The sequence below is a fragment of the Globicephala melas genome, chromosome 7 (assembly GCF_963455315.2).
Source record: "Globicephala melas chromosome 7, mGloMel1.2, whole genome shotgun sequence".
Classification (NCBI taxonomy): Eukaryota; Metazoa; Chordata; class Mammalia; order Artiodactyla; family Delphinidae; genus Globicephala; species Globicephala melas.
The window spans coordinates 112393808-112412502 of NC_083320.1; the positions used below are offsets into that span (position 1 = coordinate 112393808).

The 18695-nt window shown below is 44.0% G+C and overlaps 1 protein-coding gene across 5 annotated transcripts in view; it reads right to left on the reverse strand.

Annotated features, from left to right (window-relative positions):
- Positions 1-13171: 13171 nt before the first annotated feature.
- Positions 13172-18695, reverse strand: part of HERC2 (HECT and RLD domain containing E3 ubiquitin protein ligase 2) — a 230127-nt gene continuing 224603 nt past the window's right edge. For all 5 annotated transcript variants that reach the window (XM_060302596.2, XM_030840360.2, XM_060302595.2 and 2 more), the window contains 7 exons: positions 18414-18555; positions 18090-18284; positions 17334-17446; positions 16509-16699; positions 15559-15664; positions 15027-15239; positions 13172-13882 (listed from right to left, as the gene is read on the reverse strand). In XM_060302596.2, the coding sequence (XP_060158579.1) occupies positions 13610-13882; positions 15027-15239; positions 15559-15664; positions 16509-16699; positions 17334-17446; positions 18090-18284; positions 18414-18555 (1233 nt within the window). In that variant the 3' untranslated portion in view covers positions 13172-13609. The remainder of the gene's footprint in view (positions 13883-15026; positions 15240-15558; positions 15665-16508; positions 16700-17333; positions 17447-18089; positions 18285-18413; positions 18556-18695) is intronic.

Genomic DNA, 18695 nt, shown 5'->3' on the forward strand with positions numbered 1-18695 from the left:
AAACAAACAACCCAATCCAAAAATGGGCAGAAGACCTAAATAGACATTTCTCCAAAGAAGATATACAGACTGCCAACAAACACATGAAAGAATGCTCAACATCATTAATCATTAGAGAAATGCAAATCAAAACTACAATGAGATATCATCTCACACCAGTCAGAATGGCCATCATCAAAAAATCTAGAAACAATAAATGCTGGAGAGGGTGTGGAGAAAAGGGAACACTCTTGCACTGCTGGTGGGAATGTGAATTGGTTCAGCCACTATGGAGAACAGTATGGAGGTTCCTTAAAAAACTAAAAATAGAACTACCATATGACCCAGCAATCCCACTACTGGGCATATACCCTGAGAAAACCGAAATTCATAAAGAGTCATGTACCAAAATGTTCATTGCAGCTCTATTTACAATAGCCAGGAGATGGAAACAACCTAAGTGCCCATCATCGGATGAATGGATAAAGAAGATGTGGCACATATATACAATGGAATATTACTCAGCCATAAAAAGAAACAAAATTGAGCTATTTGTAATGAGGTGGATAGACCTAGAGTCTGTCATACAGAGTGAAGTAAGTCAGAAAGAAAAAGACAAATACCGTATGCTAACACATATATATGGAATTTAAGAAAAAAATGTCATGAAGAACCTAGGGGTAAAGCAGGAATAAAGACGCAGACCTCTTAGAGAACGGACTTGAGGATATGGGGAGGGGGAAGGGTGAGCTGTGACAGGGCGAGAGAGAGTCATGGGCATATACACACTAACAAACGCAGTAAGGTAGATAGCTAGTGGGAAGCAGCCGCATGGCACAGGGATATTGGCTCGGTGCTTTGTGACAGCCTGGAGGGGTGGGATGGGGAGGGTGGGAGGGAGGGAGACGCAACAGGGAAGACATATGGGAACATATGTTTATGTATGACTGATTCACTTTGTTATAAAGCAGAAACTAACACACCATTGTAAAGCAATTATACCCCAATAAAGATGTTAAAAAAAAAAAAAAAAGACAGTATGGTACTGGCACAAAAACAGAAAGATAGATCAATGGAACAGGATAGAAAGCCCAGAGATAAACCCACGCACATATGGACACCTTATCTTTGACAAAGGTGGCAGGAATGTACAGTGGAGAAAGGACAGCCTCTTCAATAAGTGGTGCTGGGAAAACTGGACAGATACATGTAAAAGTATGAGATTAGATCACTCCCTAACACCATACACAAAAATAAGCTCAAAATGGATTAAAGACCTAAATGTAAGGCCAGACAATATCAAACTTTTAGAGGAAAACATAGGCAGAACACTCTATGACATAAATCACAGCAAGATCCTTTTTGACCCACCTCCTAGAGAAATGGAATAAAAACAAAAATAAACAAATGGGACCTAATGGAACTTAAAAGCTTTTGCACAGCAAAGGAAACCATAAACAAGACCAAAGGACAACCCTCAGAATGAGAGAAAATATTTGCAAATGAAGCAACTGACAAAGGATTAATCTCCAAAATTTATAAGCAGCTCATGCAGCTCAATAACAAAACAACAAACCCAATCCAAAAATGGGCAGAAGACCTAAATAGACATTTATCCAAAGAAGATATACAGACTGCCAACAAACACATGAAAGAATGCTCAACTTCATTAATCGTTAGAGAAATGCAAATCAAAAGTACAATGAGATATCCTCTCACACCAGTCAGAATGGCCATCATCAAAAAATCTAGAAACAATAAATGCTGGAGAGGGTGTGGAGAAAAGGGAACCCTCTTGCACTGTTGGTGGGAATGGTGGGAATGTGAATTGATACAGCCACTGTGGAGAACAGTATGGAAGTTGTTTTAAAAACTACAAATAGAACTACCATATGATCCACCAATCCCACTACTGGGCATAAACCCTGAGAAAACCATAATTCAAAAAGAGTCATGTACCAATATGTTCATTTCAGCTCTATTTACAATAGCCCGGAGATGGAAACAACCTAAGTGTCCATCATCGGATGAATGGATAAAGAAGATGTTGCAAATATATACAATGGAATATTACTCAGCCATAAAAAGAAATGAAATTGATCTATTTGTAATGAGGTGGATAGATCTAGAGTCTGTTATACAGAGTGAAGTAAGTCAGAAAGAAAAAGACAAATACCGTATGCTAACACATATATATGGAATTTAAGAAGAAAAAAAAATGTCATGAAGAACCTAGGGGTAAGACAGGAATAAAGACACAGACCTACTGGAGAATGGACTTGAGGATATGGGGAGGGGGAAGGGTGAGCTGTGACAGGGCGAGAGAGAGTCATGGACATATACACACTAACTAACGTAAGGTAGACAGCTAGTGGGAAGCAGCCACATGGCACAGGGATATTGGCTCGGTGCTTTGTGACTGCCTGGAGGGGTGGGATAGGGAGGGTGGGAGGGAGGGAGATGCAAGAGGGAAGAGATATAGGAACATATGTATATGTATAACTGATTCACTTTGTTATAAAGCAGAAACTAATACACCACTGTAAAGCAATTATACCCCAATAAAGATGTTAAAAAAAAAAAGAAAATAAGAGAGAAGACTCAAATCAATAGAATTAAAAATGAAAAAGAAGAAGTAACAACGGACACTGAAGAAATACAAAAGATCATGAGAGATTACTACAAGCAACTCTATGACAATAAAATGGACAACCTGGAAGAAATGGACAAATTCTTAGAAATGCACAACCTGCCAAGACTGAATCAGGAAGAAATAGAAAATATGAACAGACCAATCACAAGCACTGAAATGGAAACTGTGATTAAAAATCTTCCAACAGGGGCTTCCCTGGTGGCGCAGTGGTTGAGAGTTCGCCTGCCGATGCAGGGGACACGGGTTCGTGCCCTGGTCCGAGAAGATCCCACATGTCGCGGAGCGGCTTGGCCCGTGAGCCATGGCCGCTGAGCCTGAGCGTCCGGCGCGTGTGCTCCGCAATGGGAGAGGCCACAACAGTGAGAGGCCCGCGTACTGAAAAAAAAATCTTCCAACAAACAAAAGCCCAGGACCAGATGGATTCACAGGCGAATTCTATCAAACATTTAGAGAAGAGCTAACACCTATTCTTCTCAAACTCTTCCAAAATATAGCAGAGGGAGGAACACTCCCAAACTCATTCTATGAGGCCACCATCACCTTGATATCAAAACCAGACAAGGATGTCACAAAGAAAGACAACTACAGGCCAATATCACTGATGAACATAGATGCAAAAATCCTCAACAAAATACTAGCAAACAGAATCCAACAGCACATTAAAAGGATCATACACCATGATCAAGTGGGGTTTATTCCAGGAATGCAAGGATTCTTCAATATATGCAAAACAATCAATCTGATAAACCATATTAACAAATTGAAGGAGAAAAACCATATGATTATCTCAATAGATGCAGAAAATGCTTTTGACAAAATTTAACACCCATTTATTATAAAAACCTGGGAGAAAGTAGGCATAGAGGGAACTTTCCTCAACATAATAAAGGCCATATATTACAAACCCACAGCCAACATCATCCTCAATGGTGAAAAACTGAAAGCATTTCCACTAAGATCAGGAACAAGACAAGGTTGCCCACTCTCACCACTCTTATTCAACATAGTTTTGGAAGTTTTAGCCACATCAGTCAGAGAAGAAAAGGAAATAAAAGGAATCCAAATCAGAAAAGAAGACAGAAAGCTGTCACTGTTTGCAGATGACATGATACTATACATAGAGAATCCTAAAAATGCTACCAGAAAACTACTAGAGCTAGTCAATGAATTTGCTAAAGTAGCAGAACACAAAATTAATGCACAGAAATCTCTGGCATTCCTATACACTAATGATGAAAAATCTGAAATTGAAATCAAGAAAACACTCCCATTTACCATTGCAACAAAAAGAATAAAATATCTAGGAATAAACCTACGTAAGGAGACAAAAGACCTGTATGCAGAAAATTATAAGACACTGATGAAAGAAATTAAAGATGATACAAATAGATGGAGAGATATACCATGTTCTTGGATTGGAAGAACCAACATTGTGAAAATGACTCTACTACCCAAAGCAATCTACAGATTCAATGCAATCCCTATCAAACTACCACTGGCATTTTTCACAGAACTAAAACAAAAAATTTCACAATTTGTATGGAAACACAAAAGACCCCGAATAGCCAAAGCAATCTTGAGAACGAAAAACGGAGCTGGAGGAATCAGGTTCCCTGACTTCAGACTATACTACAAAGCTACAGTAATCAAGACAGTATGGTACTGGCACAAAAACAGAAAGATAGATCAATGGAACAGGATAGAAAACCCAGAGATAAACCCACGCACATATGGTCACCTTATCTTTGATAAAGGAGGAGATGTACAGTGGAGAAAGGACAGCCTCTTCAATAAGTGGTGTGGAGAAAACTGGACAGGTACATGTAAAAGTATGAGATTAGATCACTCCCTAACACCATACACAAAAATAAGCTCAAAATGGATTAAAGACCTAAATGTAAGGCCAGACACTATCAAACTCTTAGAGGAAAACATAGGCAGAACACTCTATGACATAAATCACAGAGTCTGTCATATAGAGTGAAGTAAGTCATAAAGAGAAAGACAAATACAATATGCTAACACATATATATGGAATTTAAGGGAAAAAATATGTCATGAAGAACCTAGGGGTAAGGCAGGAATAAAGACACAGACCTACTCTGGACTTGGAGAATGGACTTGAGGATATGGGGAGAGGGAAGGCTAAGCTCTGACAAAGCGAGAGAGAGGCATGGACATATATACACTACCAAACGTGAAGTAGATAGGTAGTGGGAAGCAGCTGCATAGCACAGGGAGATTAGCTCTGTGCTTTGTGACCGCCTGGAGGGGTGGGATAGGGAGGGTGGGAGGGAGGGAGACGCACGAGGGAAGAGATATGGGAACATATGTATATGTATAACTGATTCACTTTGTTATAAAGCAGAATGTAACACACCATTGTAAAGCAATTATACTCCAAAAAATGTAAAAAAACAAACAAACAAACAAAAAAGGCAGTTCTAAGCAGGAAGCTTATAGTAATACACGCTTACCTCAGGAAACAAGAAAAATCTCAAATAAACAACCTAAACTGACACCTGAAGCAACTGGAGAAAGAAGAATAAACAAAACCCAAAGTTAGTAGAAGGAAAGAAATCATAAAATCAGAACAGAAATAAATGAAATAGAGATGAATAAAACAACAGAAATGATCAATGAAACTAAATGAAACTAAAATCTGGATCTTTGAAAAGATAAACAAAATTGATAAACCTTTAGAACCCTCATCAAGATAAAGAGGGAGAGGGTTCAAACCAATAAAATTAGAAATGAAACAGGAGAAGTTACAACAGACACCACAGAGATACAGAGCATCATAAGAGACTACTACAAGCAACTATATGCCAATAAAATAGACAACCTAGAAGAAGTGGACAAATTCGTAGAAAGATACAATCTCCCAAGGCTGAACTAGGATGAAATAGAAAATATGAACAGACCAATCACAAGTACTGAAATTGAATCTGTAATTTTAAAACTTGCAACAAACAAAAGTCCAGGACCGGCTGGCTTCACAGGTGAATTCTACCAAACATTCAGAGAATAGTTAACACCTACCCTTCGAAAACTATTCCAAAAAATTGCAGAGGAAGGAACACTCCCAAATTCATTCTATTAGGCCACCATCATGCTGATACCAAAACCAAAGATACCACAAAGAAAGAAGATTACAGGCCAATATCACTGATGAACATAGACACAAAAATCCTCAACAAAATACTACCAAACTGAATGCAACAATATGTTAAAGGGATTATACACCATCATCAAGTGAGATTATCCCAGGATGCAAGGATTTTTCAATATCTGCAAATCAATCAACATGATACACCACATTAACAAACTGAAGAATAAAAACCATATGATCATCTCAATAGCTACACAAAAAGCTTTTGACAAAACTCAACACCAACTTATGATAAAAAATCTCAAGCAAGTGGGCAGAGAGGGAAAATACCTCAACATAATAAAGACTATATATGACAAACTTACAGCTAACATCATACTCAATGGTGAAAATCTGAAAGCATTTCCTCTAAGGTCAGGAACATGTCCACTCTCGCCAGTTTTATTCAACATAGTTTTGGACGTCTTACCCAAGACAATCAGAGAATAAAAAGAAATAATGGGAATCCAAAGTGGAAAAGAAGAAGTGAAACAGTCACTGCTTGCAGATGACATGATACTGTACATAGAGAATCGTAAAGATGCTACCAGAAAACTACTAGAGCCCATCAATGAATTTGGTAAAGTTGCAGGATACAAAATAAATACACAGAAATCTGTTGCATTTCTATACACTAACAATGAAAGATCATAAACAGAAATTAAAGAAACAATCCCATTTAGCACAGCATCAAAAAGAATAAAATACCTAGGAATATACCTACCTAAGGAGACAAAAGATCAGTACTCCAAAAACTATAAGACACTGATGAAAAAAAATCGAAGATGACACAAACAGATGGAAAGGTATACCAGTATCCTGGATTGGAAGAATCAACATTGTGAAAATGACTATACTACCCAAAACAATCTACAGATTCAATTCAATCCCTATCAAATTACCAATGGCATTTTTCCCAAAACTGGAACAAAAATTTTTTAAATTTGTATGGAGACTCAAAAGACCCCAAATAGCCAAAGTAATCTTGAGAAAGAAAAACAGAGCTGGAGGAATCACGTTCTCTGACTTCAGACTATACAAGAAAGGTACAGTCATCAAAACAGTACAGTACTGGCACAAAACCAGAAATATACATCAATGGAAAAAGATAGAAAGCCCAGAAATAAACACACACACCTATGGTCAATTAAACTATGACAATGAGGCAAGACTATACAATGGAGAAAAGACTCTTCAATAAATGGTGCTGGGAAAACTGGACGGCTACATGTAAATGAATGAAATTAGAACACTCTCTAACACCATACACAAAAATAAACTCAAAATGGATTAGAGACCTAAATGTAAGACCAGACACTATAAAACGCTTAGAGGAAAACATAGGAAGAACACTCTTTGACATAAATCACAGCAAGAGCATTTTTCATCCACATCCTAGAGTAATGGAAATAGAAACAAAAATAAACAAATGGGACCTAATGAAACTTAAAAGCTTTTGTGCAGCAAAGGAAACCATAAACAAGACGAAAAGACAACCTTCAGAATGGGAGAAAATATTTGCAAACGAAACAATGGACAAAGGATCAATCTCCAAAATATATAAACAGCTCATGCAGCTCAATATTAAAAAAACAAACAACCCAATCCAAAAATGGGCAGAAGACCTAAATAGACATTTCTCCAAAGAAGACATACAGATGGCCAAGAAGCACACGAAAAGCTGCTCAACATCACTAATTATTAGAGAAATGCAAATCAAAATTAACATGAGGTATCACCTCACACCAGTTAGAATGGGCATCAACAGAAAATCTAGAAACAATAAATGCTGGAGAGGGTGTGGAGAAAAGGGAACACTCTTGCACTGTTAGTGGGAATGTAAATTGATACAGCCACTATGGAGAACAGTATGGAGGTTCCTTAAAAAACTAAGAATAGAACTACCATATGACACAGCAATCCCACTACTGGGCATATACCCTGAGAAAACCATAATTCAAAAAGAGTCATGTACCAAAATGTTCATTGCAGCTCTATTTACAATAGCCAGGACATGGAAGCAACCTAAGTGTCCATCTACAGATGAATGGATAAAGAAGATGTGGCACATATATACAATGGAATATTACTCAGCCATAAAAAGAAACGAAATTGAGTTATTTGTAGTGAGGTGGATGGACCTAGAGTCTGTCATACAGAGTGAAGTAAGTCAGAAAGAGAAAGACAAATACCATATGCTAACACATATATATGTAATCTAAAAGAAAAAAATGGTCATGAAGAACCTAGGGGCAAGATGGGAATAAAGGTGCAGACCTACTGGAGAATGGACTTGAGGACATGGGGAGAGAGAAGGGTAAGCTGGGACAAAGTGAGAAAGTGGCATGGACATATATACACTACCAAATGTAAAACAGATAGCTAGTGGGAAGCATCAGCATAGCACAGGGAGATCAGCTTGGTGCTTTGTGACCACTTAGAGGGGTGGGATACGGAGGGTGGGAGGGAGGGAGATGCAAGAGGGAAGAGATAAGGGGACATATGTATATGTATAGCTGATTCACTTTGTTATGAAGCAGAAACTAACACACCATTGTTAAGCAATTATACTCCAATAAAGATGTTGGAAAAAAAAATGGGCAGAAGACTTAAATAGACATTTCTCCAAAGAAGACATACAGATGGACAACAGGCACATGTAAAGATGCTCAACATCGCTAATTATTCAAGAAATGCAAATTAAAACTACAATGAGGTATCACCTCACACCAGTCAGAATGGCCATCATCAAAAAGTCTACAAACAATAAATGCTGGAAAGGATGTGGAGAAAAGGGAACCCTGTTGCACTGTTGGTGGGAATGTAAATTGATACAGCCACTATGGAGAACAGTATGGAGGTTCCTTAAGAAACTAAAAATAGAACTACCATACAACCCAGCAATCCCATTACTGGGCATATATCCGCAGAAAAACATGGTTTGAAAAGAAAAATGCACCCCAATGTTCATTGCCGTGCTGTTTACAACAGCAAAGACATGGAAGCAACCTAAATGTCCATCGACAGATGAACAGATAAAGAAGATGTGGTATATATATATACAATGAAATATTACTCAGCCATTAAAAAGAATGAAATAATGCCATTTGCAGCAACATGGATGGACCTGGACATCATCATACTGAGTGAAATAAGTCAGACAGAGAAAGGCAAATATCATATGATATCACTTATATGTGGAATCTAAAGAAAATGATACAAACGAACTTATTTAGAAAACAGAAACAGACTCACAGAGAACAAACCTATGGTTACCAGGGGGAGGGGTGGGGGAGAGGGATAGATTGGGAGTTTGGGATTGACACATACACACTGCTATATTTAAAATACATAATCAACAAGGACCTACTGTATAGCGCAGGGAACTTTGCTCAGTACTCTGTAATAACCTAAATGGGAAAAGAATTTGAAAAAGAATAGATACATGTATATGTATAACTGAATCACTTTGCTGTACACCTGAAACTAAAAGAACATTGTTAATCAACTATGCTCCAATATAAAATTTAAAAAATTTTTTAAAGGCATTTAAAAGCGTAATGACCTGTGGAGCTGGAAGAACTCTCATTCATTGCTGGTGGGAATGCAAAATGGGGCAGCCAGTTTGGAAGATAATTTGGCAATTTCTTACAAAACTAAATACCATTCAGCAATTGTGCTCCCTGGCATTTATCCAAAAGGAGTTCACAACACATTCACACAAAAACTGGCACATGGATGTTTATGGAAGCTCTAATCATAATGGCCAAAACTTGGAAGCAACCAAGATGTCCTTTAACAGGTGAATGGATAAACTGTGGTGTCTAGACAATGGAATATTATTCAGCACTAAAAAGAAATGAGGTCTCAAGCCATGAAAACACATGGAGGAACCTTAAATGCATTGGTAAGTGAAAGAAGCCAATCTGAAAAGACTCCAAACTGCATGATTCCAACTATATGAGGTTCTGGAAAAGGCAAAACTGAAGATAATAAAAAATAAAAGAGGTTGGGGTGAGGGAGGAATGAATAAACAGAGCACAGAGGATATTTGGGGCAGTGAAACTATTCTGTGTGATATTAAAATGATGAAAACACTTCATTATATGTTTGTCCAAGTCCACAGAATGTAATACCTCCAGGAGTGAGCCCTCATGGGAACTATGGACTTTGGGTGACAGTGATGAGTCGATGCAGGCTCATCAATCGTAACAAATGTACTGCTCTGGTGGGGAGGTTGATAATGTGGGATGCTGTGCGTGCTTGGGGGCAGGGGGCATATGTGAATTCTCTGTACCTTCTGCTCCATTTTGCGGTAAGTCTAAAACTGCTTTAATAGTCTTTTTTTTTTTTTAATGTAATGAGCTAGAGGAAAATTCATTGTTCAGAATTCCTCAGAGGAAAGTCTCACTTGTGTATAAAAAACCAAAAAATAACAAACAAAAAAAACGCCTGAAAAGTGGCTGGGGCGTGGCCCACCTGGCCCAGCTCCCTGCACTTGGGGAGGGCCTGCCCCTCACACCCCTCACTCAGGTGGAGATGTCCCTGCGGCACACCACCAGCACCACTCCAGCCATTAGAGAGCAGGGGCCTGGTCCCAGGACTAGGACATACAGTGCCCGGCATGCCCTCCTCTAGGACCTGCATGTCAACTACAGGTTTCCAGTGTCCCACACTGGGACTGGGTGTCACTGCTTCGAGAAATCATCATCCCTCCAAGGGCCTCTTGCCATCCAAGCCAACTAAAGCAGAGTGAGAGCAGGGGATCAGGTGCTGGTGGCTTCCACTGGGTGTGCACTAGCAACACGGACGCAAAAGCTGGGCCTGGGGTCATGGCAGTGCCACAGCAGAAGAAAGAGGAAACAGAATCCTCCAGGATTCCTGAAGTTAAACAAAAAAGAAAAGGAGCTCACAGTGAGTGTGTCTTATGCAAATGCTCGTGGACAGGGCCACGATCGTGGAGGTGAAGCTTGTGTGCGGGCAGCTGTCCCAGCATCTGCTCCTCCTGGGACCACCCTCTGCCAGGACCTTGCAGCTTCTCCCCTGAGAAGCAGCAGTTTTGATCTCAGGACACTTTTTTACCCTTAAAGGCTCTTTAGGATCCTCAATGATTTTTACCTGGATTTTATCTATCAGTAGTTACCACACTGGAAATTAAAACTGAAAAAAAAAATTTTTTTAATAGTCCCACAAGGACCCTTAGATGGCAGGGGGTAGAGGGGAGAAACTAACACAGCAAAGATGTTAGTACATAAAACTGAAAAATTTTAGAATATTTATTCATCTTAAAATAAAAACAAGCCAATTACTTATTAACATGGATACTATTTTGAGAAATTATTTTTCAAAACAAAAAAATTTAGTGAGAATGGTATTTACATTTTTATCAGTCTCTTTACTCTGGCTTAAGAGAGCTGGATTCTCATTTCTGCCTCTGCAGTCCGCAAACTGCCATAGCCGGCCCTCCACTATTGTTCCACATTTGCGGATTCAGCTAAACCTCGGATCAAAAATATTCAGGAAAATAAATTCTAGGAAGTTCCCAAAAGCAAAAGTTGAATTTGCTGACAAATATTTACAAAGCATTTACATTGCATTAGGTATTATAATAAATCTAGGGATGATTTAAAGTATATAGGAGGGGGCTTCACTGGTGGCGCAGTGGTTAAGAATCCGCCTGCCAATGCAGGGGACACGGGTTCGAGCCCCGGTCCGGGAAGATTCCCACATGCTGCGGATCAACTAAGCCCGTGCGCCACAACTACTAAGCCTGTGCTCTAGAGCCCATGAGCCACAACTACTGAAGCCCACGTGCCTAGAGCCCGCCCGTGCTCTGCAACAATAGAAGCCACCACGATGAGCAGCCCGCGCACCACAACGAAGAGTAGCCCCCGCTCGCCACAACTAGAGAAAGCCCACGCGCAGCAACGAAGACCCAACGCAGCCAAAAATAAATAAATAAATTTATAAAAGTATTTATGGGAGGATGTCTATAGGTTATATGCAAATGCTACACTATTTTACATAAGGGACTTGGGCATTCACAGAGTTTGGTAGGCTTGGGGGTCCTGGAACCAATCTCCTGCAGATATCAAGGGACAACCATATGTTTTGATTGAAGGATATGAAGAAAATTTGGCCTTATGCAGATATGTACTTTGGAAAAGGGAGGACTTCATGGACACCTTGAAAGGGCCTCAGGAACCTCCAGGTTCCTAGAACAGGACTTTGAGAACACTGTTTGTAGAGGCGGTACCTTTGCCAGCCTGTTGAGCCTGAGAGTGGAGGGGACAATACAGGCCTGACCGCAGGCAGCACCTGTTCTCGCTTGCTCTCCTGCCCTGGGTCGTCAGAAGGGCATGTGAAGCAGAGCCCTACCCAACCCCCAGTCCTGAGCCACGCAGTCAAAACTGGCCAACCCAGATGCATAAAGAGAGAAATAAATTCTTCTTGTGTGCCACCGACTTTGGGGGTAGTTTGTTATGCAGCCAAAGCTGACTAAAAACAAAAGGGATGGTGATTAAAAAAACACCTCACAGCTTATGGAAATTTTGAGACAAGCTGAAAAAAGGGCTAATCTGAACGTTCACCAATTTGGTCATGAATAATTTCCCAGAAAAAAATTCTCTTTGGATCTTTTAATGTGACACATTGAATCCCCGAGGAAAGAAAGTCTCCCACATGAAATACCTACTGCTTGCCTCCACCTGATACCGTTTACCCCAAGTTCCACTGTACTAGGCCTGCCGGCCAATCTCCCTCCTATGGTCTCAGTCCTTCACTTTGCAGAGCCTACCACACACGTGATCCCGGAACAAGCAGCTCAAATCCTACTCCATGGCCGACTGGACCAGAGACACTCCCCTGCCCCCAGGCCCATGGGACAGGAAGGAACCAAGGCTGCAGAGGCAGATGGCATGGAGGACAGGGGAGGGACGCTGAAGGCTCCCGACCCTAGCTGCTCCCCTGGAGCCCTTCCAGTCTCCTGAGGACCACTCCCTTTGTCACTGCAGTGAGTTTGGTTTTGTAACCAAAAAAGTCTAACTAGACTGGAATGGCTTTAACTAATGCTGCATCAAACACTAATCTATTTTGGGGTGGCAGCACACCCACCAGTGCTAGTCTAACCACATAAGAAAGATCAGCTTAACAATTTTGTGACAGATGTTTTATTTATAGGGTATTAAAATTTAGGCACATACATGACACAAACATTATATATAGTACTTTCCATGATAGAAGGTATGATACTGCTCACAGAAAGGCCTCAATTCAAGTTACACACCGCATACGCTAGAATGTGCACCTGGGGAGGAGGGGGGCTGACGGCCTTTTTGTTTTGATTTTGGTTTAAATAACCTCTGGATGCATTCAAGTAATACTGATCATTTAATGTTCAAAAAACTTTTAATAAACAAATTCCGAGTAAAATCAATTGAAATATTTATGATACGATTTAATTGTTACACAGTATTTCCAATGTACAATCAAGGCAATGCACAACACTTAAAAGGAAGGGAAAAAACCAATCTATTGCACCCACAGGGAAAAAGGCTTTTTATTCATTTTTGGGACGCTGCAATTCATTATTTATATTAAACATTTACACACTTTAGTAAACGCAGAAGTCCTACATGTAATGCAGCATTGTGGGTAAGAAGCCCCTTTTAAGTCTCCACGTGCGAGGCTGACTTTCTGATCATTCTCCCACACGTTAGGGGGCTAACCCTTCTCATGGCACACGTCACGCCCTGCAGTCTGAACTGCAGCACTCTGCCTCCTCGCTCAGTCTCGTGGTGTCTTGTGATGGATGCCATTTCTCCACCTCAGTGTCCTGTTAAGTAATCCTGTGTAGAGTCTGAAGCAAATGAATCCACATCCTCGTTCTCTGAGTCGTCACTGCTGTCATCCGCAGCCGGCTCTCCTGTGAGGGCTATGCGAGCATAATCATCTGTGTCTATGGACTTGCAAAAGTGGATGGCATATTTCAGTTTCTCCTCTAGCACCTGCTTACAGGAATACCGGGGCAACTTTAACAAGAAGAAGCAGGTGTAGGATTCAGGAAGGAAGTGGTCAGGAGGGTTGTATTTATCCAATACCTGTTAATGAAAAATGTTAAATCATCACAGACTATGTACAAGGACAGGTAAAACCGCAATCTATTTTATTGTGTTCATTAGACTCTTGACTCTCATTCACATAAAGCATCATATTTTGCTGGCTAAAAATAACAAAATATCAGAAAACACAAAATCTAGCCAATTTCATAAATAAAAAGGAGCAACTAACTATTTCCCAGGACTTTCAATAAAAAAATAGCAACTGGTTACTGTGACAATTGCCTTTTACAGACCAATGCTGTGAGGAGAGTCAGATGGCTCCACCCACCCCCGGTCAACAAGGTGGGACCCCAGACCCACTGACACAGGGTCCGGTGCAAAGGCACGGGCTTAGCCATCACCCATGTGGGGAAGCTCTCCCTGAATCTATCAGCCCACTTTCAACCACAACAGATTAAGATGCTAGGAAGCCAGCAAGAACTGTGGAAAAACCCCACAAATTACCTACCTTCTGAGAGGAAAACTGCATATGCTCTCAAAGATCTCCCTGAGAGGGGACTACTTCTGTAACCCTGGCCAGAGACCCAGGACAGGGTGCACTGGGCAAGGAGTCGTCCCCGAATCCCCCCAAACATGCGGGAGAGTGGACTTCCAATCCCTCTCTCTGCGGTAAACTCCACCCCTCAGCACTGCGACTGGCAAAGTCAACTGAGAGTAGGCAGTGGGGAATCAGGTCATTTCACCCCCAGGGCCTGACAGGTAGACAGAGCCTATCTCTGACCACGGACCGCAGAGTCAGAACTCAAAGCAAAACTCAATCTGATGAGCGCTGATTTTTCTCAGTAAGCAGCATTACTCAGTGATTCACCTAATTCAACCAGAGAATCAAATAAACGCTTTAAGTGATGTGTGTGCTCAACAACCTAGGATACGCTGACATAACAGCAGTGTATTCTGGTGGTGGCCAGATAAAACTTTTTAGAAGTAGGCAGTGGTACCCAAGACCTGTAGTCATTGAATTTTGAGCTGTCAAACCAAAGAAGTTACGTGTTTTTCATTTTTGTTTCCAGAGGGAAGGAAAACCACGTAACAGGAGAGACCTGCTCGCCTTCCCAGCTGGGGCAGGGCTGCGTGCGAGGAACACGACCCTCGGCTGACGCCGCGGGGTGTGTCGGAGCCGCACCTGGACGACGAAGTCTCTGCCCCGGAAGTCGGCGATGGTCCTGGGCAGCCTCGTGCGGCCCCACACGAAGCGAAGGAAGAGGGAGCGCTCAGTGTTGGAGAAGGACTCCATCACCTCCCAGAACCACTGGATCAGGGGTGCGGAAGGCTCCACCCCCTTGTACGTTGCCACCGACTTTAGAAGATGCAGGGGGATGTCTGGGCTGCCGCACACCTGTGGAGGGACACGCTTTGCGTCAGCACAGGGTCCACCACTCCTTTCTCCCAGGGCTGGTGTGGAGAGGCTCAGGCGTGGGAGGCCCTAGGGGATGGGTGGGAGGACAGGCCCTGTGGCCTGCCGTGTGCGGGCCAGGGCTGGGCGGGGGAGGCGGGGACTAATCGCTCCCTGAGCATGTCTTACTTCACCCAAAAGGCACAAGTGTATCTCAGACCTCCAAGAGCAAGAGTTAACTGAGAGGTGAACTGGCGGCACTGACTCAGTGGATGACCATGAGAAGGCATTCCAGGGCGGCAGCACGAAGCGGCGGGCATACCATTGTCTCCAGTTCATATCCGGTGAACAGAGAAAGAAGGGGCACAGGCACGACTCGGGCCATCCCCTCCCGAACAGCAGCCACCTGCTCATCAAATTCGTGGAGTCTGAAAGAAAACACTCACTTCACACTTCTGTCTTTGGTGATGTAGACCTTGTTCTGCTCATACCAACCAAGCCTTGCCACACAGATGAGCCAGGTGTGTGCTCTGCAGACAGAGTCTCAGAGCTTCTCACGGAGCGGGGCCATCTCACTGGCACAGGGAACGCGACCTCAAAAACTAGCTACGGCTATACACGTTCCAAGACACAATTCTCAATCCCCCCTGCTTCCCAGGAAGAAGCCAGAGTCCGACAAGCAGAGGCAGCGAGCAGGCCTCACAGCACCCACGGTAAGAACTTCCCGAAAGCAGATGCCGCGTCCAAGGCCCTGGTGACTGGCGAGTTAGGGCACGAGACAGAAAGGAACACGGGTGGATGGCACAGGACACTTGCCAGGACCAGCCTCAGGCAGAGCCTAGCAAGCAAAGCCCACCTGACGCACGGGCCCTCATCCCAGCACCCAGCCAGGTGCTTCTGGAGGAGAAGGCTCCCAAGCAGCACACTGAGCGGACGTCGCCGGAGGCCATGCAGCAACCGCAGCTGATGGTGGCGCAAGGGCCAGGCGAGGGGTGGAGACGCCCCAAACACAGCCCTGCTCCCGGAGAGGTGGCACACAAAGGCCTGTGACCTCTGCTGGGACAGTCCCCAAACGGGGATTCTCTTCACCTTGGTATTCTGATCAGAGCCAGGAATCTCGGGTGAGAATAGTAAGTACTCCAACCCTGATCACAATGGAGCCAAGTCCATTAAATTTTCCTTGTGGAAAGAAAGCGGCCACCCAAGCAAACCATTTTCTGCTGTTTTTGCTATTTACTGAGTTGAAACACTGGAGGGCAGACGACCACGTACCTGTAGTTCATTGCGAGCCGGACATACTCAGCGCGGTTGTCCAGGGTGATATGTGTGTACTTGGAGCTCAGCTGGATGTCCTGGCCGCTGGCGCTTGGCACCGTGAAGGGAAGGCTCATGGCCTCAAACTCCTCCGAGGTGGCTTCATTGTCACGGATGTACATGAGTCCAGGGATAAAATCTTTATCGACCTTTCAAGGGGAGAAGGGAGTCCGTTTGTTGGGTCGGGGTTGTTCCCGCACCCCAGGCCCCAGTTCACACCCGACACGCAGTCGCGCGAGGCCTCGATCTGCCTGGGGCGTACGGCAAGGCTCCCAGTGTACTGCGCGTGCCGGGGAATAAAAGAGGGGCAGCGGGGAAGCATTTTACCCGAGGAGCTGAAGAAAGAACATGTAACAAGGAAGTCTTTAAAACCACTCACTGAGAGCGCGACAGGCACTGCTCACAGGCGAGTCCCAACCTCACTCATGGCACCAAGGGAACCACACCTAGGGAGGCCCCGGGAGCCTCAACTTCCCCCCAGCTGCCCATGGCTCAGCTGTGCCACAGGAAAGACAGAGGGCTTTCTTATCTGACGAGACCGTACAAGTGGCAAAGCCCACAAGCAGCTGGTGCATCAAGGTCTAGAAACGGACTGGCCTTGTGTCCACACCCCGACTCTGCTGCTAGAAGGCGGCCGACAGCCAGCAGCCTGACCACCTGCGAGTATGTCAGCACCTCGGGACAGCCTGTGCCTCTTAACCAGACCCCAGGGGACGCCCCCCATGCTCTGTGCTGGGCACACAAGGTGTCACATCTCTCAGCCCTCTCCCTCCTGGAGGTTACCTCACTGAGGTCTGCAATGGTGAGGCTCATCCCAGCCAGCTGCTTCCAGACAGGTTCAGCAAGGTTCAGACTCAGAGGACTCCCAGTCCGGATGGCAATACCCAGTAACACACCTGCTCGTTCGAAACAGAAGAAACAGGAGATACTTGGAACGGATGACAGAACATCCAGTCCATTCAACAACACAGCAGAGATGAGCTCTTCACTGGGGCCTCAGTGCCTTCTAAACCAACATTACCCCAATTCACAGAGACTTAGGTCTGTCCTTAAAACCTTATATCCTACTCTGAATTCATTGCTCCCTTCTGTTCCTATGGGTGAAGTCTATAACTCTTCTGCTCTTTCCACCAACAGCTGTAGCCACAGTGGCCAATCCTCTGACGGCAAAGCCAACAGCCGGAGCTTCTCAAGGAGGTGCTCGCAGTGCCTGGAGAGGTGCAGGCAGTGCCGTGAGTTAATGGGCACAGACCCTCAATGAACAGGTGGCCAAGTATCAAGACATCCTAAGATCTGATCCCAAGTTTCAGATACGTTTAGGATGCAGACATGCTATCTCAGATCCTCTGAGTGCCAAAGGCACCTCCTGGTCCTTAGCACACAGCTGCTAATGGCCCGGCTCTGCACGTCCCTGCAGCTGCACACTGAGAAGCTCGAAGGAGACATTTAAAACAGCTGCACCAAGACACAGCAGCCATTAAGCTAACAAGGCACACACAGCGGAACAGCTGCAGCACTGCACCCACACAAGAGGCCCACCCAAGAAGCGGAACATGTTGGTGTGCACGGGCGCCCTGGCAGCCGGGCTGAACAGGTAGCAGTCGCGGTTGGCCCCCGACTCGTCCCTCCCATTGGGCGTCACGATCAGAAGCGGGGTGAGTCCATTCTGCAGCTCTTCACAGATCTCAGCTATGGACTCACTGTAGCCACCACCACAGTCATCCACAGATTCACCTGGGGGGAAAGGAGGGTCGGCAGCTCACGGTCACTGCGCCAAAGCTCCCGGGGGAGTGGCTGAGGGCCGCTCATTTCTCCTCGCACCACCCATTACACCACCGCCCCTCGGCGCACGCAAGCTCTCACCCACGAACTTGACCTTCCAGACGCGGTGTGGGAGGAGAAGGCTGTCAGGACTAAATGAGCTCATCTTAGCGCACATCTGCCCGAAGACAGACTTGGTCCCATCAGGGCCCGCTAGGCCACCTTTACTCCTTGAACGCTTGACCTAGAGAGGGAGACAAAGAACATACAGAAGGGGGGCCACAGCAGAAAGCACACAGGTGCCATCTTCGGCAGCCGACCGGCCCTGGAACCTCTGCATCCAAAGCAGGGCCCTGCGGCCAGTCACCCTTCCCGTTACCCTCG